Source organism: Hemicordylus capensis, chromosome 2 (assembly GCF_027244095.1).
Source record: "Hemicordylus capensis ecotype Gifberg chromosome 2, rHemCap1.1.pri, whole genome shotgun sequence".
NCBI classification, from domain to species: Eukaryota; Metazoa; Chordata; class Lepidosauria; order Squamata; family Cordylidae; genus Hemicordylus; species Hemicordylus capensis.
This window is the reverse complement of record NC_069658.1, coordinates 109,753,338-109,775,532: the sequence shown is the minus strand read 5'-3', so window position 1 is coordinate 109,775,532 and position 22,195 is coordinate 109,753,338. Positions and strand designations below refer to the sequence as shown.

General features: G+C 40.7%; 1 protein-coding gene across 10 annotated transcripts in view; it reads left to right on the top strand.

The window, feature by feature from the left end:
* LOC128344340 (histone-arginine methyltransferase CARM1-like) overlaps window positions 1–22,195 on the top strand; it is a 124,364-nt gene that overhangs the window by 30,211 nt on the left and 71,958 nt on the right. For 7 of the 10 annotated variants that reach the window (XR_008315803.1, XM_053294268.1, XM_053294269.1 and 4 more), the window contains exons 2-4: window positions 9,959–10,084; window positions 21,063–21,202; window positions 21,369–21,473. Coding sequence is in view for 9 of the 10 variants with exons in the window: in XM_053294269.1 (XP_053150244.1) it covers window positions 9,959–10,084; window positions 21,063–21,202; window positions 21,369–21,473 (371 nt within the window). In the remaining variant the exon portion in view is untranslated. Of the gene's footprint in view, window positions 1–9,958; window positions 10,085–16,834; window positions 17,882–21,062; window positions 21,203–21,368; window positions 21,474–22,195 lie in introns of those variants that run through there. The other 3 variants (XM_053294264.1, XM_053294261.1, XM_053294265.1) reach the window with 2 other exon arrangements.

Sequence of the window (22,195 nt, the reverse complement as noted above, 5' to 3'; positions counted from 1 at the left end):
TCATGGGTGTTGAATAGTTTCTCGTTCTTGACCATTTTAAGTGCATCTTCTTCACTGTCCTTGATACACTTAAAATGGTCAAGAACGAGAAACTATTCAACACCAATGAAAGAAAGCAGGCCTACAAGAAAGAACAAGTCAAGAACCGAGCAGAAAAATGGAGAAATAAGCCCCTGCATGGTCAATATTTGCACAATATAAGTGGAAAAACAGACATCACCAAGACCTGGCAATGGCTTAAGAATGGCAACTTGAAGAAAGAAACAGAGGGTTTAATACTGGCTGCACAAGAACAGGCACTAAGAACAAATGCAATAAGAGCCAAAGTAGAAAAATCCACAACAAACAGCAAGTGCCGCCTTTGTAAAGTGCCGCCTTTGTAAATTATTATTATTATTATTATTATTATTATTATTATTATTATTATTTTATTTTACATTTATATCCCACTCTTCCTCCAAGGAGCCCGGAGCGGTGTACTACATACTTGAGTTTCTCTTTCACAACCCTGTGAAGAAGGCTAGGCTGAGAGAGAAGTGACTGGCCCAGAGTCACCCAGCTAGTATCATGGCTGAATGGGGATTTGAACTCATGTCTCCCTGGTCCTAGTCCAGCACACTAACCACTACACCATGCTGGCTTCCAAAGAGATGTAGATGCTGCTACTGAAGGTATTGGTGGTAAAGGCAAAGAGTGCCATCAAGTTGATTTCGACTCCTGGTGCCCACAGAGCCCTGTGGTTTTCTTTTGGTTACCATTGTCTCCTCCCACACAGTATGAGATGATGCCTTTCAGCATCTTCCTATATTGCTGCTCTTCTGAAATACTTCTGATTTCTTCCAAAAATATGTATGCAGCACTATGAGTTGAATCTGTAGGAGTCATTTGATATGCTAGCTTGCATATTGTCAAATAGTTTGCAGATAGTCATAGCTGTCACATTTAATTTTTTCTTTATTACAGTATTTCTTTCAACATCTTACGTCCATATGTAATCGCTAAGCAAAGCTGAGAAAAAGAGCTGACAGCTTTAATATTTCACTTTGTACTCAGAGTGTTTGTAGTCAAAGTAACAAGCTTATTGTTTACAATAGTGTATACAGGTGGCCCTCGTTATCCGTGGGGGTTCCATTCTCGTTCATTGGGGTGAATATGTAAGCTATGAATAAGCAAATCTTGAGTCAATAGGAATTGAGGAGTTAGGTTCCTAATTTTTTTTAAAGGGCCAAAAAAGCAAGGGGGGCAGAAATAAGAGGGGGGAAAGGACAATACCTTATTCTCCAGGTCTCCAGCAATGCCCCCTCAACCCCCCCCCCATGTTAGAATATTTTCCAAAAAACTTTTTTGTTTAAAAAGCCACAAAATAGCACTCTGCTGAGAAATGGCCAGAAATAATTTCTTGGTCATTTCTGGCCACTCAAAACCATGGATAGGCAAATTTCACCTATTTCTCTAGCCACGGATAATGAAACTGGGTCTCTAAGACCCAATCGTGGATACGTGAAACCATGGATATGGAGTCCATGGATAATGGTAATGGCTAGTGTATGTAGTACACCGCTCTGGGCTCCTTGGAGGAAGAACGGGATATAAAATGTAAAATAAATAAATAAATGGATAATTATATACATAGTATATACAGGTACAGGTGGATGGATAAGGAGGGCCACCTGTACCTGTATGCACCATGTAAATAATAGGCCTGTTATTTTGATTATACAGATAGTCTGAATAGGAAATGAGAGATGTGTCAGACACTGCACATTTCCTACATGATATTCACTTCTCTAGAAAAGTACACAAACAAATGTTTGCATTATCACATAGATTGATCCCACATGGGTGCCTTTTGTTGCAGTTGGGCACATCTTTCCAGTGTTTATATGTGTTGCAAAACATGTGTGTAGAAAGAATACATGTGTTCATTCACATGTGGGTCAAGATTCTGTTCCTGAGAGTTATGCTGTAAAAGTACAGTACCTTTCCGTCCTGAACAAAGATCAATGTATTCTTAAACCTGCTAAGCTTCCTTGTAAACGAAGGCAGATACTCAGACTAATTCTAAATCTCTAAATAGCACAACTTTTTTTTTTTTACACAAAACTATAAATTATAGGAACGTTAATATTGCATTGTGCTATCATAATTTTTCGGTATGGCATATAACCACCCTTGTTATAATCTCATCTGATTATAGTATAGATTAGTGTAGCATCTTTGCAGAATCTCTGAAATTGCCTGGGGTAGAGATAATTAGGCCTCTTATTTTGAGATGAAAGGTAGGTGTGTGCGTATATACCTTTAAAATAAAAAATTACCCCCAGATCTACTAGATCTATCTACTTGCTTGATCACATGACTATCGATTGCCCAATAATTTTTTTGTTAGTTTTTGTAAACTGCATAATTTTGATCTTATGATAGTTAATATATAAAGCATTTATATATTACAAAAACTGACCAAAGCTGCTATGGCTCTTTTTAACCCTCTTGGGGACTGGGAAAGGATCATCGCATCATCTGCATACAAAAGGACAGAAATATGCTTTGAAGATATTCTAGTGAAATTCTAGCTTGTTTAAACATTCAACAATATTGTTTATATAATAAATAAGAGTGGAGCTAAGATTCACTGCTCTATAAATGGGAATCAGTTTTGATAGCAAGCCACCAGAAGTACATCTAACCTTTAGACGGGTATTATCATATAATTTATAGATAAGTAAAAGCAATATTTTAACAGTAGATGCATTAAGGGGAGATTGAATCAAATGCAAAATGGAAGTTCACAAAAGCAGCATATAAAGCTGAATGTGTATTCCAAGTGTATTTTTCCGCCAATTGCTGAAGTATCAAGTACAGCTCTAAGGGAGAGCGAGCGGACCTAAAGCCAGCTTGTTCTGTCGCAATGATTTCCTCTGACCCAAGCCAATCCAACAATTTCTCATACAGGTGGTGTGCATAGATTTTACTAATAATGTTCAACAAGCTTATAGGGCGATAATTACCAGGATAATCCAAATTGCCCTTTTTAAAGATAGGAATTATTATAGTCAAACCCTATTCATCGGGGATATAGGCGGTCTGATCAATAGAAGTAAATAATGAAGCCAATTCAGCATCCCACCATTCTAAATTATTTTTAAATAGGAAGGATTAAGTAGGGGAACATGCTTCCATTTATGGTGGTCTTGTCCTAGTAATTTCTGCTTTTGGACAGAGGTATTTTTAGAAATGGGTAAAATTACACAACAGATATGAGACCAGAGTTGGCTCTATTAAATGTATTTTGGGGAGCTAATTTGGCATTATTGTCTAAGGGTCTTATAGTTTTTATGTTAACTGCAGCTAGATTATCCATTGCACAATACTGGAAGCATAGAACCATGTCTCTGACATCTTGGTATCAGTCTATGTGGCATATTGCCATATCTGAAAAATTGACCCATATTATTCATTTTCAAGCGGGTCAAGCTAATTCTATTGATTTTTTTTCATTATATGGTCAGATTTTATTCTGTTCACAAATCAAGATAATTTTAGTCATTCTCCTCCATCTAATTATTTACATATCTGGAAGGATGGTTAATGAATGTTATTATATATCAGTTTTACTATTCATGTTTATGTATTGTCTTATTAAATAAATTAATATTTTTTTAAAAAGGAAGGATTAAATCACTACTGGAAGCTTTTCCTGATTTTAGTTGTCTTATAAGAGAGGTCACTTCAGAGACAAAAGCCACTCCAGAAGAGTGCCAATCTCAAGGTGAAAGAATTTGAGGCCTCAGCGGCATATAGTTGGTTAAATGTGTTTCCCAAGCCAAATTGGAATATGACATTCTAAATGGGCTAAACCATAGGACGATTTCCTGGCCAAAACAAGGAAGAATTCTTTGTCCTGATGGCCGAAATTAATTTCTGCCAGGCCAAACTAGAAGAAGTTTTCTTCTTACTTATAATCAACAATATATACCATTTCTTCAATAACAAAAGCTGGCTTACTTCTGTTTTCAGCAAAAGTACTAATAAGTGTTTGCTTTGCTTGGTAACACTGAGTCGAACCACTCTTTAGAAGTCAAGATAATTGTTCAGATGGGTTCAGATGCAGCATGGATCGTCGGGGGATTTGGGAATAGATGGCCCTACTTTGCAGTGGTTCCATTCCTATCTCTCTGGTAGATTCCAGATGATGTTGCTTGGAGATAGTTGCTCTCTGAAACAAGAACTATTGTAGTGGAGCCTCAGGTCTCCAACCTATCTCTGATGCTTTTTTAACATCTACATGAAACCACTGGGTGAAATCATCAGGAGAGTTGGAGCTGGATGTTATCAATATGCTGATGACACCCAAACCTACATCTCCATGACATCATCATCAGGAAATAGCATAGCCCTCCTAAATGCCTACCTACAGGCAGTAATGGCGTGGATGAGGGATAATTAATTGAAATTGAATCCAAGCAAGATGGAGGTACTCATAGTAAAGGGGTCATACCTTGAGGGATGTGATAGATCTTCCTGTTCTGAATGGGGTTGCACTCCCCACCCCATCCCCAAGAACAGATACGTAGCTTGGGAGTGCTTCTGGACCCAGGCCTCCCTCTGAGTTCTCAAGTTGAGGCTATGGCCAGGAGCACCTTCTATCAACTTTGGTTGATAGGACAGCTGCGTCTATTCCTTGAAGACAGTGATCTCAGACCTGTGATGCACTCTCTGTTAACTTCTAGGCTTGACTACTGCAATGTGCTCTACGTGAGGCTGCCTTTATATGTAGTTCAGAAACTTCAGTTGGTTCAAAATGCAGCAGCTCTCGGGTTTCTTGGAGATACCATACTATGCCTGTTTTAAAGTAATTGCATTGGCTACCAATAGGTTTCTGGGCAAAATACAAAGTGCAGGTGATTACCTTTAAAGCCCTAAATGGCTTAGGACCAGTGTTCCCTCTAAGGCTTGTTCGTGTGCAGTCACTCACACATTTTTTGATGTCTGCTCAGTTAATTTTAGATCCCGCTCAAGTTGAATCAGGAAAGCCCCATTCTGAATACATGTGTGCACACACTGCCTTGATACTGCCGCCCAGAACAAAATCAGTTCCTCACACAGATGAAAAAAATTAGAGAGAACACTGCTTAGGACTGGGTTACCTGGGAGAGTGCCTTCTTCTGCATGATCCCCACCACACATTGAGATCACTGAGAGAGGTCTGTCTCTGTTTGCTGCTGGCTTATCTGGTGGTGACTTGGGCCTTCTCTGTAGTTGGTCCTAGGCTGTGGAATACGCTCCCTACAGACATTCATGGTTTAACAACTTTGACAGCTTTTAAAAGAGCCCTTAAGACACACTTTTTCAGCCAGGCGTTTAGTAATTTCTGAATGTTTTAAATTTTTTAATTGCTGTTATTAACAATTTGTTTTCTTTTGCTTTTCTTGTGTTTATTTTTGTGAGCCGCCTAGAGCCTTTGGAGTCTATAAATAGTATATAAATGTAGAAAAACAAACCAGAGTTGAGGGTGGCGAAACTCCACTCTGACTGAAGGTACAGAGTGGAGTTTGGTGAGGGAAACCGCAGGTTTAATTTCACCCTTAACTCTTGTTTGCCGATTTCGGACATGCAGCTTCAGAAACTGGAGCTGAAGGGACCTCCAGTTTCCCAGTACATCCGAACTGGGCCATTATCTTGCCTGTGGGAATAGGCAAGGGGGGCAGGGAGCACAATGTTGAACATCATGCTATATTGTGTAGAACCACATTTTTAATTCTTCCATTCTTCCCAGCTGATTGCAGAAGGGTCATGCCTCAGCAGCACTAAAGGACCCTACTGTGGAAGGACTCTAGGCTGCTACAGACTATCTGTTTGTAATGCAACTAATATGCAATTAGTTTTCCTGTGTTGCAGGAGGAGGGGTGTAGATGGTCTTGCTGAAGGCATTTCTGTTGTACGTTTATTGCATTTTCCCAGTACTCAAAATCACAATATTGTGGTGGGGAAATGCAGTTTTCACGCCAGTTAGCACATCTAAGGAACTAGTGAATAGTATTTGTGTTTGAGTATTTGTGAGTAGTGTTTGAGTATTACATTGGATAGTGTGTTTGACATCAGTTGAGATTAACACACTCCCCTCCCCTCCCCTCCCACACACCTTTTGTGAGCTTTTAGGAAATATGTTTGAAAAACCTCTTTAGCGATTGAGCACTGTCTTTTGAAGTGTAGCATGATTGTCAGTTTTTTAAAAAAAGTTGTCTCTTTGTCTCACAGCAATGGCTGCCACTTCATTAATCATTTGTGTTTGTTTCTAAAAATGTATTTTGTTTCTTGAAATAATGTGTACTTCAGCTTTTTACAAACGCACGCACACACGCAGTAGAGAATATGGCCCACTCTTTCCATTACTTGGTTTGCTCATGATATTGTCTCAAGAAAGCTAAATCACCATTGGACCAATCTTTGGCTGAGTTCTTACTTTGGTGGTTTTGCAGGGGTGGGGATGTTCCTCTTTTTTTCCTGGGAAGCAGCAGTGAAATTAGGATTAAAGGAAACTGAACAACGAATTACAGTTTTATTGTTGGAAAAGTTTCCCTGGACTTTGGAATGTGCTATAGAAATAAGAGCCTCCCCATCTCTGGCAACTTTTAAAAAGGCACTGAAGACACATTTATTCACCCAGGCTTTTTATTAGATTTATAGTTTTAATATTTTTAATATTGGGTTTTCAGTGTTTTCAGTGTTTTCAATGATTTTACTTGTAAACCACCCAGAGATGCAAGTTTTGGGTGGTATAGAAATACTTTAAATAAAATAAAATAGAAGTGCCAGGTGAAAGGAAAAACAACATATATAGCTAAGTTATATGATCATGTTTCACATTCAATATTTCCCATAATATGCTATGAAGGATTAAAACTATTGTAATGATGTGTCAAGGAATTCCAGAGGGAAGAAATCACATTGAATTCATTTGGACAAACCAATTAAGGCGTTTCATAGTGCATGTTTCTACTTAATGGAAAAATTATTACCATGGTTGAATTGGGTTCTGATGAAATGCAGGGACAATGTTGCTCCATCAGACATTAAAAAATGCAGCATGACAGGAATGTTAACTTCATTTATATGTTGGGGGGGGGAGAAATGTGTGCGTGTTAATAGGTCATTATTTGTAATAGCATTTGGAGTTCTGTGGTGTGTCATAATAGCAGGTTCAAATATTGCTTAGTACCTTGATGTCTGTTTCTCTGCTTTTGTGGCCAAGAAATAAAGGCAGGAATGTGATGTAATTTGCCTATTGTTCCAGCCACTTTTAGTGGCCCAGCCCAGATCAAAACAGCATGCCTGTGATTATTTTCCCAAGAAATACTGAACACATTCACACTGCAGCTGCAGCCTCCTTAGAATACATATGGGGCATTGCTGGTTTGAAAGTGCCCCCACATCAAAATATACAGACCAGGGTGAAAGTTTATACCTTATGAAGAAAAAGTATCCCTGGAGTGAATGTGTGAAACTGGTCAATGTAAACCTTAAGTAGGGGAAAGAGAATGAATCACTCTCTAGTCCCTCATTATTTCACCTGATATGTCTTTTCCAGGCTATATAAAAATAAGGTATAACTTAAACATAATACTACAAGTGGAACATTCAGCATTTCAGTTTTTTAGAGTTGCTTTACATACATAGGTCAATTTCATACATATTGGCAGTAAATCCAGTTCTGCCTGCCTCAGGTTCCTGGGAAGCACATGCTCCTGCTGCAAGCCACGAGTTCCCCCGTTTCCATGCCATATGAACCCACCAATGTCCGGTTGCTGAGCAGCACTTCCCTCCGCTACCCAACATCTGTAACCAAGATTTAAAGTTGGGTGGTGAATGCCAGGTGTTGGAGGAAAGTGCTGCTCGGCAGCACAAAGATGGTGGGTTTGTACAACATGGAAGGTGGGGAACATAAGAACAGCCCTACCAGATCAGGTCCAGCATCCTGTTTCACAGAGTGGCCCACCAGGTGCCTCTGGGAAGCCCACAGGCAAGAGGTGAGGGCATGGCATCTCTCTTGCTGTTGCTCCCCTGCAACTGGTATTGAGAGGCAACTTGCCTATGAGGCTGGAGAGGTGGTCTTTAGCCACCAGACTAACAGCCATTGATAGACCTGCCCTCCATGAATTTGTCCAAACCCCTATTAAAACCATCCAAACTAGTGGCCATCACCACATCCCATGGCAAAAGAATTCCATAGATTAATTATGCACTGTGTGAAAAAGTACTTCATCTTGTTGGTCCTAAATTTCCCGACTTTCAGTTTCATGGAATGACCCCTGGTTCTAGTTTTGTGAGAGAAGGATAATATTTTCTCTCTGTTCACTCTCTCAATTCCATGCATAATTTTATACACCTTGATCATGTCTCCCCTTAGTTGCCTCTTTTCCAAACTAAAGAGCTTCGAATATTGTAGCCTTGTCTCTCATAAGGAAGCTGCTCCAGGCCCCTGATCATCTTGGTTGCCCTCTTCTGCACCTTTTCTAGTTCTACAATATCCTTAAAATATAGTGACCAGAACTGTACGCAGTATTCCAAATGTGGTCATACAACAGATTTGTATAAGGACATTATAATACTAGCCTTATTTTCAATCCCTTTTCTAATGAGTTGACACTTTCAGTCAGTAAGTTGTCCACCACGACCCCAAGATCTGTCTCCTGGTCAGTCGCTGACAGCTCAGATCACATGAGCATATATGTGAAGTTGAGGGGTTTTGCTCCAATATGCATCACTTTACACTTGCCATTTTATCACCCACTCAACCTGTTTGAAGAGATCCTTCTGGAGCTCCTCACAATCTGTTTTGGATTTCATTACCCCAAATAGTTTAGTGTCATCTGCAAATTTGGCCACTTTGCTGGTTACCCCAACTTCTAGATAATTTATGAACAAGTTAAAGAGCCCTGGTCCAAATACAGATCCCTGGGGACCCCACTTCTTACTTCCCTCTATTGTGAAAACTGTCCATTTATTCCTACCCTCTGTTTCCTGTCCTTCAACCAGTTACCAATTCTCATATGAACCTGTCCCCTTATCTCATGACTGCTAAGTTTAATCAAGAGCCTTTGGTGAAAAGCATTGTCAAAAGCTTTTTGGAAATCCAAGTGCACTTTGTCAAGCAGATCACCTTTATCCACATGCCTGTTGACACTCTCAAAGAACTCTAAAAGATTAGTGAGGTAAGACTTGCCCTTGCAGAAGCAATGCTGGTTCTCCTTCAGCAGGGCCTGTTCTTCTATGTGTTTAACAATTTTGTCCTTAAGTATGCTTTCCATCAATTTACCTGGCACTGGTTAAGCTAACCAGCCCGTCATTTCCCGCAGCCCCCCGGATCCCTTTTTGAAAATACTTTCCAGTCCTCTAGTACAGAGCCTGATTGTAGGGACAAATGAACGTGCAGCTCATGCTAGGAACACATGCTTGCTTGGAACTGAAAGTTGGCAGAACTGAATTTGCTGCCATTATGTATAAACCTGCCCATTATTTCCATACACTGCCCAGAGCCTTTGGATGGGGCAGTCTATAAATGCAATAATAATAATAAATTAATTAATAATCTGCATATTGAAGTTGGGGAGATTGAGACTGAGAGAGAGTAATTTGCCTGTAGCCACTTAATGAGTTCACACCAGAGGTGAGACTTGGATGAAGGCCTTTCTGGTTCATGGATCAGAGCTGTCAGGCTGCTCTAGCTCTTTATAAACAAAATTCTGGTATTCTAAAAACAACTTGATGAAGATGAAGCCAAGCTGAGGTGCATAAAAACAGACAGGAATATAAACAGTAATGTTAGAGGGAGACACATTCCTAGGTTAAAATTGTATCCACTAATGCAAGATGTTGAAGGTTGGTGAATATAGGTTTGGTTCTATTTTCATGCATTTTGTATTAAACTCTCTAAAGTATTTTCTTTTTCTCCCTGCAGCTGATGGGGTTTGTGTGTTTAAATGCTTGGTTAACAAGGATACTGAATACTGCCGTGTGGGGAAAGAGTCTGTTTTGATAACACTTGGGTACAACAGTGCCTTACTCCAGTTCAGGTCACATTCTGGTAAGTAAGTGGTGGCCTTAACTATATTGTGCGTATGACAGTCTCTCTCTGTTCTGGTCTGTATTTGCTAAAACAACTACTTTGATGCACTTTTCTTGAGTTCTGTCTTTTATTTTGGTGCGATGCTCATGATTATATTCAAATGCTTATGTTAGCAAGAAAGCTAAAAGATACCAATGGCTGTGGTGATAACTGGTTGCAAACCCAGGCCCAAATAATGACAGGACACACATAGTTGGAAAAAACTAGGGCCACTTTATTGAATATTTGCAAAACCTGCAATGAGGAATCTTAACAAAAGTGCGGGTTTCTCCTATGTGAGTCAATCTCATAGAAGGTATGCCCACAGGAGGCTGAAGGACTGGGCTTTGATTTGGCTTAGTACCCAGTCCAAACCTCTTCTCTACCACGAGGTTGCCCCCATCAAGGAGATGCATGCCAGCCCACCTCAACCCAGGTTGTGAGGCACTCAGTGGTGTTTGCTGGCATGCATACAAGTGGGAGCAGATCCAGCCTGAGAGTTGCAAGATCACCAAGCCTTCCTCTGTATTCCCACTCACCATAACGGCCCTCCAGCCCAGCACCAATGTAAATTAACCTACCCTGACCCACACTCATCTACCACAGAAGCAGGACAAACTTCAGTTTCACCCCACTTACCCCACCCATCTATAATTATACCAATTCCTTGCTGCAGGTTCTGGAGGAAGACATCATTCCCCCCATCTGACAAATGAATGCCATCTGGCCGAAACCAGGAAACGTCTTCAACTAAAATCTCAGGATGCAGAATCACTAATCTGCCCATAGCAACCACAGCCCAGCTGATCTAGTGGTTAACACCATGTCTGGCCAAACTCAGAATCATGTTGGACCAGATCAAGATGAGATCCAGAAGCAAAACTTTTAATTTCCGAAAAATGTCCTGTAATAGTGTCCCTGTAATAATGTCCTGTAATAATGTCCTTGTTTCAGCAGGGAGCATATTCCAAAGCCCTGGGGCAGCCACAGAGAAAGCCCGGTCCTGAGTCGCCACCAGATGAGCTGGTGGCAACCATAACGGACCTCTCCAGAAAATCGTAAAAGGCGGGAGGGTTCATGACAAAGGAGGTGCTCTCTTAAATAGCTTGGTCCCCAACCGTTAAGGGCTTTATAGGTAATAACCAGCACTTTGTTTTTTACCCAGAAACATATTGGCAACTAGTGCAGTTCTTTCAAAACTGGTGTTATGTGGTCTCTTCGTGTTGTCCCAGAGACCAATCCGGCTGCCGTATTCTGTACCAATTGTAGTTTCCGGACTATATACAAAGGCAGCCCCACGTAGAGCGCATTACAGTAGTTACCAGCATATGTACCACTGTTTTAAGGTCATTCACTTCTAGAAATAGATGTAGCAGACGTATCAGCTGAAGCTGATAAAAAGCACTCCTCGCCAGCACCTCAACCTGAGAAACCAGGGAGAGCTTTGGGTCCAGGAGCCCTACCAAGCTAGGTACCTGAACTTTCAGGGGGAATGTAACCCCATCCAAAAGAGGCAGATTTCCCCCCCATATCTCTGCTAATGCAGTGAAAGGAGTGGGGAGCGGCCATACCAGACCAACTCCTATTTGTTAGAAATTTGGAATCCTTTTAATGTACCAACTTAACAGCCTTCATCCGCTGCTGCTTCATAGAGGGTTACATGCTGCTTCAGTAACTGATGTTTATCCAGTAAAAGCCATCGCTTTACAATATTTGCATTTTTTATTTTATGGAACCAACTATCTAAGAATCATCTATAAAATCTCCCCCAACTCCTTATAGATGACTATTCCTTTTTCAGTTATATATGCCAGATATGTGTAACATTTCCCATGTGTGTGTGTTTGTGTGTGTGTGTGTGTGATGAAAAACTACTATGGGACGCTATGCTTGACTGGAGGAAAATCAGAGGCACATAAACTTGTCTTTTCGCCCATAAGCCATATTTCTTATCAAATTTCCACCTCCGGTTTTTTCACCTGTGGGGGGAAAGTATGAGTATCATATCCCACACCCCATGGATTGAAAAATAGCTTTGGAGGGTAACTTTGAATGGAAAAATGCCCTATGGGGCGGAAAGCCAGTTCTGCCTCCCATCAGACTTGCAGCCTCCTATGCCTTCTGTTCAGTTTTGTAAAAGGGAGAGGTGAATACTATTATTTCTGCCTCAACATGGTTTGTTCTACTGTGCAATTTTGCATAAGCATTCACAGAAAACCTTTTCTGGAACATATGTGAGATTGTGCAACATGTAGTGCAACAATTAGCTAATGCTCCCTAGTTGCGCTAGAGAGTTGTGCAATATGTTGCGCAGCAATTTGCTAGTGCCCTATGTTGCACATAGGAATTCTTCTGCTAGCAGAACAACATTACAGCAACACTATTCTGGATCCTGGATTGTAGAATCAATGCTTCTATGAAAAGATTATAGTAAATCTCAGATTATATCAGTGAAATGCAATCACCAATCACCATTTCAGTCCTTATCCCTATCTTTAAAAGGTCACAACCAACTTTTGCTGCTGCAGTTGTGAACAGAGCCACTCTCTTCATTATATCTTTATCTTTGTCGCATCGGGAAGGAATGTTATTAAAACAAAATGGTTAGGTTTTGAACTCTAAACAAGAAGCAGACCTAGCAAAATATTTTTTAAACTTCTTGATACAAGTTAAACAAGTTTATCTTAAACAAGTTTATCTTGTTTTAAGATAAATAAGTTCCCAAACAAGTAGATAAAAATTAATGATTTTTAAAAGAAAAAATAAATAAATTCGGAGTTTAAACAAATTAAATTGGACATTAAAAAAATTAAAGTTGTTTTTCTTTAAATTTCAGCTATAATGCAATAAATAACCTGGGTTAAAATGAAATCTGAGCAAAAACTAACAATGAAAATGGAAAGAAAAGAAACGAAACTTCTAGTGTTGATTCCAATCAGTACCTGCCTACAAAAACATGTCATGGCTGCAATTCATTAAAAGGGGACCTATTGGGAAATAATTCTGAAGAAAGCTCTTCAGCTTGGTAAAAAAAAGGAGGAAAGTGGCAAATGTAAACAGTGCAACAAAGAGATGCAAGTCTGATTGTCGGAATTAAATATTTAATTAAACCACAAAATCCAGGCTAAGTTAATCATAACTAAGTTGTACTAAAATTGATAAAATTTGTTAGTCATCACTAACTTGTCTCATTAATTTTTATGGTGCTTAGTCATGACTAACTAGTCTGGATGTTGCTTACTATATGTTTATGGTTATAGCAACCAATTAGTATGAACTTTTATTTAGGAAATACCTTAATAATACAGGGATTCTGTTTAGGTACGCTTTTTATCGTAGTGATTTAAATATTATTTAAATAGCAGATTAAAACAAAAATAAATGTATTCTTTCCCCAAACAATGTGGAAGGTCCCCTACTGCTCTATGACTGAAAACACATAACCTGCTGTCATCAAGAATATTGCCCACATTAGACGCCCAGCTCTCTATTGACTGATGGTACAAAATGGTAAAAGCAGTTCTGCCTTGCCTGTCGCTTCACTTTATTTTTCACAAGTTGTGACAAGTGTACACCTGACTTTAGGGAGATGAAATAATGCAGTTTGGAATGAACTACTTGCATCTTTGATTTAGTTTAGGCTTTTAGCTATGAGGAAGCCTCTCTACAAAGGGAAAGAGTATACAATCCTCACATTGTTTATGATGTAATTTTTTATTGGTTTCAGTGGGAACTGTAGGATTATGTGTGCTTGTGAATTATAGTGATTTAGTTTTCAGACTCATGTTTCTTCCTCCTTTATGGTGAGAAGTGTATGCTTAACCTGCATTCATGCAGAGGATTGCTATTCTCAATCTTCCTGCTTCCAGCATTTAGACAGCTGTAAATTATGGATGGTGTTCTCTTTTTCCTACAGAACATGTGTGCAACATCTGAATAACATTAAACAGGCTATAAAATTGAAAGGCTTGTATTTTGCAAACAAGGGTCATCTATTTGTAACAGCTCAACCAATGAATGTGTAGCCCCCCTACTAGAAATACTGTTTATTTCAAAAATAAGGTTTTATATCTCTTTCATATTGGTTTCAGAAAGGCTGGTTTTATTCTCACCTGGCATTACAAATTTCGTGAATATGTGCTATCTCTACACATTGGCTCTGCAGACAAATATAAATGTGCAAATGGGGGCTACAAATTTTGGCTGGTCTTGGTAGCTAACCACTACTTCAGATTGCTACTGACTCTCTGCAACCCTGAGTTCTATGTAAGACTCACAATAGGGAAGGTCAGAGATAGCAAGCCAGACTGTCCAAATCCAGACACAAAATGGAAAAACCCTGGTGCTCCTTTGGAGCTTCAATGTGTGGCAGGGTCAGACTATCCCCTTGGACCAACATTGGTGACACCCAGTAGCACTGAGATAATTAATTAATTAAATTATATTCTATCTATCTATCGACCTATCTAGGTGGTGGTCTTCTTGGTCTCAAGTATTTCCAGAGCCATTGCCTATATAGTTTTTGTTAAATACACCAAGGACTGGGTAGGGTGTTTCCTTGTGTTACTTTCCCCTATGAAGGTGTTTAATATATTATAGAAAAATTGCTGAGAGGTGACTGCAAAACATGTATGATCTATGACAGGTCAGATGCAGGTCAGTGGGCCAAACTACACCTTACGTGGAACATGTAGTTTGGCTCTGTGTATTTATTTCTGAACTGTAATAGCAGCTGAGAGGAGAGGGTGCTCAAGACTGGGACCACAGCATGCAGGAAGGTTTTTAATTCCTTCACCTTGCACCCTGATTCTAATGAAGGTTGTTTCCCTGAAACAACTGTTTGTCTTGGGAGGGAAGCTGCAGTGGATGCCATGGATTTCAGATCTGGGTGGAGGACAACAACCACATAAAATGTTTGCCAGAAATTTCAGATTAAACATTTATTTTGCATATTTATATACCACCAGAAATAAACACATCTCTACACAGTTTACACAAGGTTAAAATATAACACAAAAATTAAAACAACCAAATAAAACATTAAATTTTAACTAAAAGACTGATTAAACAGGTGCAGCTTAATGTTTTTTCCAAAAAGCTACCAGGAATAGCAAGGTTCTTATTCCAACAGGGATTGCATTCTAAAGCCTTGGGGCGGCTATAAAGAAGGCCAGACTCTGTGTTGCCACCAAACTGGTGGCAACCATAGACCTCCACAGACAATCTCAAAATAAAAAGATACCGGACAAAAGGCTGCTTTTTCAAGTCAAGTAGTTCTTGTTAATCAACAAGAGTGTTGCTAAAAATAAGGTCTGGTTAACATTAAATAAGGTCTGTGCACATGCTAACAAAGCAGTTGGGTTGGACACATAATTTGCTGTGTGCTGACCACATGTGTTCAGAAATTCATTTAACATTGCTAACCAGAATGGAACTTCTGGGCAAAACAGTGTTCAATTCTTGATAGAGACAAGTATCACAAGATTTCAGTGCCATCACAAGTATTTAATATTTGAGCATTAATCTTTGGAAAGGCAATATATAGGTTTTCAAAATAAATAAATGAGAATAATGCATTGCATTTTCTTGTCATAATGTAACTCCCTCACCCTGATTTTATTCCAATAAAAGGTATTATGTTATCCTACTCTGTCTCTTCTGTTTTGAGAGCAATGAGGCTACAATGTTTTGAATATTTTATTTCACATTTTACTTGTTGCATTATTTTATATCTCTCCAGTGTCTGTCTATATATTTCATTTCCAGCAGTCTATTTTGGTCAGCCACTGAGGGTATGATATGATACTGCTTTAGATAGAGGACACTGGATTATTTTTCCAAAGTGGGTGAAAAAGAGATTTCCCTTATGATTGCAAATTGGGATGTTGCTCAGAAAGGGGGCTATTGTCAAGTTTCTTCTGCATAAATCCCAGAAAACTGACTCATGAGTGTGGCTGGCACAACATTGTTTAAATTTTCCATGTACTAGAAGATAAAATGAGAGCCAGTCTCCATGACTCTCCGTGCGGATGTTGTACAATGAAGCAGCACTCAATGTGTACAACAGGGGGAATGCGTATTGAATTTCACTGCCCCTGTTCCACATTAGTGGCACTCACAAGCAGCATTAGGAAATCTCACTATATGATCATGGCCTTGATTCACAGGGTAAAAACTGCTTCACATTTATTTATTTATTCATTCATTCAATGTATATACTGCCCTTCCTAAAGTGGCTCAGGATGGTTTACATTAAAATTAAAAATACGTAATAAATTTTTTTAAACCCCTTCAAATTAAAACTAGATACCATTAAAAGCCAGTCTTAAAAAATGGGTCTTTAAGGCTCTCCTGAAGGCCTCCAAGGAAGGTAATCCTCTTTATATGCATGGGGAGCACGATCCACAACCTAAGAGCGACAACTGAATAGGCCCGATCCCAGGTCGCCACCAGATGAACTGATGGCACCCAAGGACTGACCCCTCCTGATGATCTTAATGAGTGGTGAGGATCTTGTAGAGCAGTGTTTCTCAACCGCCGGTCCACAGACCGGTGCCAGTCCGCGACGAGTTGAGTGCCGGTCCGTGCCTTGGGGAATTAATCCCCTCCCCCGCTGTGAACCTCCTCCGTGTTTTTTAAAAAAATGTTGTTCCAATTCCAGCTGCCACGCGGCCGAGGGGATGGCTATGGGGTGTGTGTGTGTGTGTGTGTGTGTGTGTGTGTGTGTGTGTGTGTGCCAGTAGTCCTTCTATCCCACCCCACCTGCCTCGGCAGCTGCTGATACCAGAGCGATGCTGTAGCTTGCCATCTGGCCCGATGTCACTTCTCAAATGCGAGGCGCACTCGTGTAGTTAATAGTTAAAAACACGGAGGTTCGCAGCTGTCCTGGACAGCCAGAGTGGCTTTGCTTCTGCTCCTCTGCGAGTGTGTGTAAACGTATGAGCCTAAATCTGCTGCTATCTAATTGAGGTGTTGGGATTCCTCGCATGAGAAGTTGATTTGTAGTTTGAACACGTGGCTCATTCAAAAAGCCGGAATATTCAAGTGATTTTCTCTCCTCTTCCCTCCTCCCCCTCTAGATTTTGTTTTTTTTTTAATGGCGAGGTGGTGTGCCTACATTCATGTATTGTAATATTTTTATACTCCGCCTGCTGCTGCCAAAGGGCCTTGGTGGCAAGACAAAAATAAAGTAGTTTCCCCCGATCTCTCCTCCTTTTTCTTTTCTTTTCTTTTCAACCCACCATCCTGCTTCCAAAAGCATCATGATTTCCTCTATCTCTCCGGATAATGCAGCGTTTAGTATTCCGATTTGATCACAGGCTCCCCCCCACCTTTTTAACTCCAGTAAGAGAGAGGAAAAAGAGGTGTGGGTGTGGAAGGGACGGATACAAGCAGCGGCGGCTCCCCCCCCCCCCTTCTTGGTGTTTGTTTGTTTTGGCAAGATGGCGTGTGTGTGTTTTAAAGCTAAGCTCTATATTTCATTAATAAGAAAATGAATAAGCTGTACATTGGGAACCTTGGCAAAAACACGAGCCCTCTGGACCTAGAAAGTATCTTTAAAGAGTCCAAGATCCCTTTCACCAGTCAATTTCTCGTTAAGACGGGATACATGTTCGTCGACTGCCCCAATGAAAACTGAGCTATGAAGACCATTTGAGGCACTTTCAGTTGGGAGAATGTCCTCCAACTTCTCGACCTTAGCTACCCTTCCCTCCGCCCCATTATCTTTCCGGGCGCTATTCTCTTCGGCTCATGTCCTGGTCGTTCCTGCCTCCGGTATGTTGCCCCTGAATGCTAACATGGGCCGAGCTCTTTTTGCAAGAGGTATTCAGCCCGGCTTGTAGAAGTGGGCTGCACTTACTTACTGGGCTGCACTTACTTGTATTTCGTAGAGCTTCAGCTTCAGTAGCACTATGTGAGGCCTTTAGGGGGGTTGGCATTTGGTTTGTCTGGGCGACGACCTGCGTAGTTTGTGGTCCTCTCTTCTTCTCTCTCCCCACTTGCAACTCACACACGCTGTCAGGTAATGTGCAAACTGGGATTTTTAAAAGCCCTTTCATCATTGAGGAGGAGCAGGGCCGCCACGAATTGGAAGAATATTTTTTTAAAAAACATGGAGGTTCACAGCATGCGGGGGGGGGGGAATAGAAGGACTACTGACTCACCCCCCACCTGGCAGCCATCCCCAGACAACCCCTCAGTCACGCGCCAGCTGGCATTGGAATTTTTAAAAATACATGGAGTTTCATGGCATGGGAAGGCAAGTGGCAAGCAGAGCGAGGTGCAGCACGGTGGGGTGGTTCTTTCCATCAGTTTCGTTTTAAACTTTCTCTCTCTCCCTCAAGCCAAACCTACCTATCATGTTTCCATCTCCTTCTTTTCTAGCTTTTTCTTTCTTTCTTTTCCTCTCTCTCTTCAAGCCTGCCTCATCCCCTTTTCCTTTTTCTATCCCTCTGTCTCTCTCAAGCCAAGCCTACCCCATTCTCTTTCTCAAGCCAAGCCAGCACTATTTTCCCCCTCTTTCTTTCCCCGTCTCGCTTCTCTCTTTCCTTCTTATAAAAGCCTGTGTGGTGAAAGATCAAAACAATCTTATCAAAAATTAGAGAAAAACTTCTCTAATTTTTTTCCTTAGAAATGCTCCATGTTAAGTGTGATGATTTGGCAGAGGTAGAAAGGAAGAACAATGCATTTTATTGTTATGTTATGTATTTTGTACAGATTGTATTGTATTTATTTTATTAGGATTTTTAATTCAATTTATTTTATTTTAATTTAAATTAATCTTGGCCTGCCAGAGCTTCAAAATTTTTGATTAAATTTATTTTAATTAATTTCACTTTGATTTAATTAATTGATTGATATTAAGTGTTACTTTAATAATTAGCACCCTAAAATTGACCTCAGCCCCCATGAGCCAAGTCACGGTCAGTTTTGGCCCATCAGGTCATTTGAGTTGTGCACACCTGTAGTATACTTTAGTACTAATAGATAAACTTAAAACCCTTTTACTAACTGCTGGTCCAGGAAACTGTGCACAAAGAATGTACCGGTCCCTGAAACTGCACACTAAGAATTTACCGGTCCTTGACTCCGAAAAGGTTGAGAAACACTGTTGTAGAGAAAGGCGCTCTCTCGGGTAATCCGGACCTAAGCCATTCAGGGTTTACATTACAGCTGACAAGTCACCACAGACATGCATACACATGGTGTGGCTAATGTCTGTGGACTTAGGCTTAGTCTCTAGCAAATGTTTACAATGCAGCAATTTCCTGATTGGGAGTTAGCATTTATTCACTCTATGTGAACCTTCATTAAACGAGTGACAGGAAAATGTTAAAATAAACATCTACCTCCCATTACTTCCACAGTCCTTGCTGTTTGATAGCAAATGTTCTTCTACAGTATTTATTGTGTTTCTGGTTGTCTAAAAGAGGCTTCTTCTTTAATGTTTGTACTGATATGATCTCCTTACAATATCCAGAGCAAATCTTGTTTTATGACATGATAGCTGTTGGGATACCTACAGGCTAGATCTTGCATACTAGGGCAGTGAGACTTAGTCTGCAAACCCACGCACACTTACTTAGGAGTAAGCCCCATTGAACACAAACTTACTTTGGAGTAAACATGTATAAGCTCAGGCTCTTAGGGTGGTTTCTTATATCCATGTTCGTGCATGCAAATTGTCTACATGTAATTTCCATGAATAAAAATAATGGGAATAAATAGAACTAGCTGAGCCGGACACAGAGGATCTGCGCCTCTAGTTCTCCCCCTTCACTCTCTGTTTTCACTCTGTTCTCAGCCCCTCCCTGCCGCTGCCTTCATTCTCCATCCACCCGTCCGCCGCCACTTTCTTTCATCTGCCTGCCAGCTGTCATGGTTGTTTTCTTCCCCTGCCCGCCGGCGCTGCCGCTTTCCTCTTCCCCTACTGGCAGCTGACTTGCAAACTCTAGCGAGAGCTGCCACACATGGGATTAGCGACAAGTACACCATAGAGAAATATATAAAGAGAGATTGGGTGGGGGGGGGCTGATTTCCATCTGGGAAACAGCATAAGGGGAATGGGTGCCATAGTCCAGATCTGAAATAAGAAACGTTTCCAGTCTTAAGTAAGCCTTTTACTAACATTGAATGTAATGTGTTGTTTGCCCTTGAGCAGTGAGATCGCTCAAGACAACGCTTTACAGGATCTTTTGGTGAAGGTACTGTACTCGAGACTGAAATGGTATTTTGTGATACCTGCTTTATTTACAAATATACAGAGTAAGCAAGTAGCAAGCAAGGTGACAGGTAGGCAGTAGTAGCCCCAAAGCAGAAGTAGCACTTTGGAGTTCCAAGCCCTGTAACCACAGAAGTGCTTTATGTGGCCAGATTTAGACTGCAAAAACTGTCTACAAATGTGGGAGTGGCTTTAAGTACTTCCCACAGTAGATTTTAGATAAAAACTAGCCTGAAGGGATATTAATGTTAATTAAGAAAGCACCCTTTTCCTACCATTACTTCCTAGGCTATTATAAAAGCCATTTTGTATAGCATAAGCAGTGGTTGACTGTTTTGCTTTACTTTAAAAGTCCATGGCCCCAGAGAACAACCTGTTTCAAAGTGGAAAACCCCCCAGAAAGTTTAAGGAGCATAGAACAAAATAAAATATAAGCAAAATAACACATGGTTAGTTATTTATATATTGGCTACATGTTACATGGCGAGACTTGGTATTTTAGTTTGCAAAGGATGCAGACCAATTCAATAACATTTCATTTGCCTTCCTTACATTGCCTGCTTGCTCATAACCTAGCACAGATGTAGTTTACTGTAATAAAAACTACTGTAGTTGGTAGCTTCATGTAACAAGTCATTTTCTCCAGCTGGCTTAGCAAAACATGCTGTGCATTTGTGTTGCCTGCCTTTCATGCTTCTGTTTCGAATTGTAATGGCTTCATTATTTCTGTTTCAGAATATAGTATGTTTTCAAATGCACTGAAGAACTGCAGGAATCAGAAGACGGAGCACTCCATGTTCAATCAGAGAACAGAAGAATCCTCTGCAGCTCAATACTTTCAGGTAGAGGTTCATTGCATCACAATCCTACAAGAGGTAAATTCAATATTTTCCAGGTTTACTGCACTTCCTGATCAGACCTCCTGGAATGCTGGCTTGGGATTCTGCCACAAATATCTTACCCTTATTGAGTGAAGTGCAGCAGGCAAATTGTAGAACCCACATTTTTATACATTCCCCCCCTCTTCTTATTTCCCTTTAGTTTTATGGATGCTTATCTCAGCAGCAGAATATGATGCAGGATTTTGTGAGAACAGCCACATATCACAGAGCAATACTGCAGAACCATATTGATTTTAAAGATAAGGTAAGTTCTGTTAGGAGTCTGGCAGCCTAATACTCAATATTTGCATTGGCCCATCTACCTGCAATGCTGGTCATACGTTTTGTAATACAAGCATAATTCTGAGTCTGACCATTCATTCATCTAGCCCAGTAGTGTCTACCCTGGCTGGCAGCAGCTCTCCAGGATCTCTAGCATGGATCTTTTTCAACCCTCCTACCTCAAATCCTTTGATCATGAAATGTCAGAGATGGAACCTGGGACTTTCTGCATGCATAGTAGGGATGTGCACGAACCAGTTCGGAGGTCCTTTTCTGGACCGGTCTGGTGGTCCAGCTGGTTCAGTGGGGGGTGTGTGTGTGACATTTAAGAACATGGAGGGTGCTCTCACCACCACCACCGCGTTTCCCCTCCCAGCACTGTGCTTGAAATCGCTGGCATGGGTTGGCAATGTACCCTCTTGCTGCCCTGGTCAGCGTCAGAGTGGAAGTGGCCAGTGTGCATGCTGCCCTGTGCCAGTGATTTTGAGCACAGCGTTGGTGGGGGGAATGCGGAGGGCGGGGGGGAGCCTCCTCCCTCTTACTTAAAAGTACCCACTGCCACCAAACCAGCCGTCTGCCACTTTGTGCACATCCCTAATGCATAGTATGCACCCTACCACTGAGCCTGGGCTTTCCCCAAGTGCTGGGGAAGAAGAAGTGGACACCACAGAAGGGGATAAGTGCAATATGACCTATGCAGTCTTT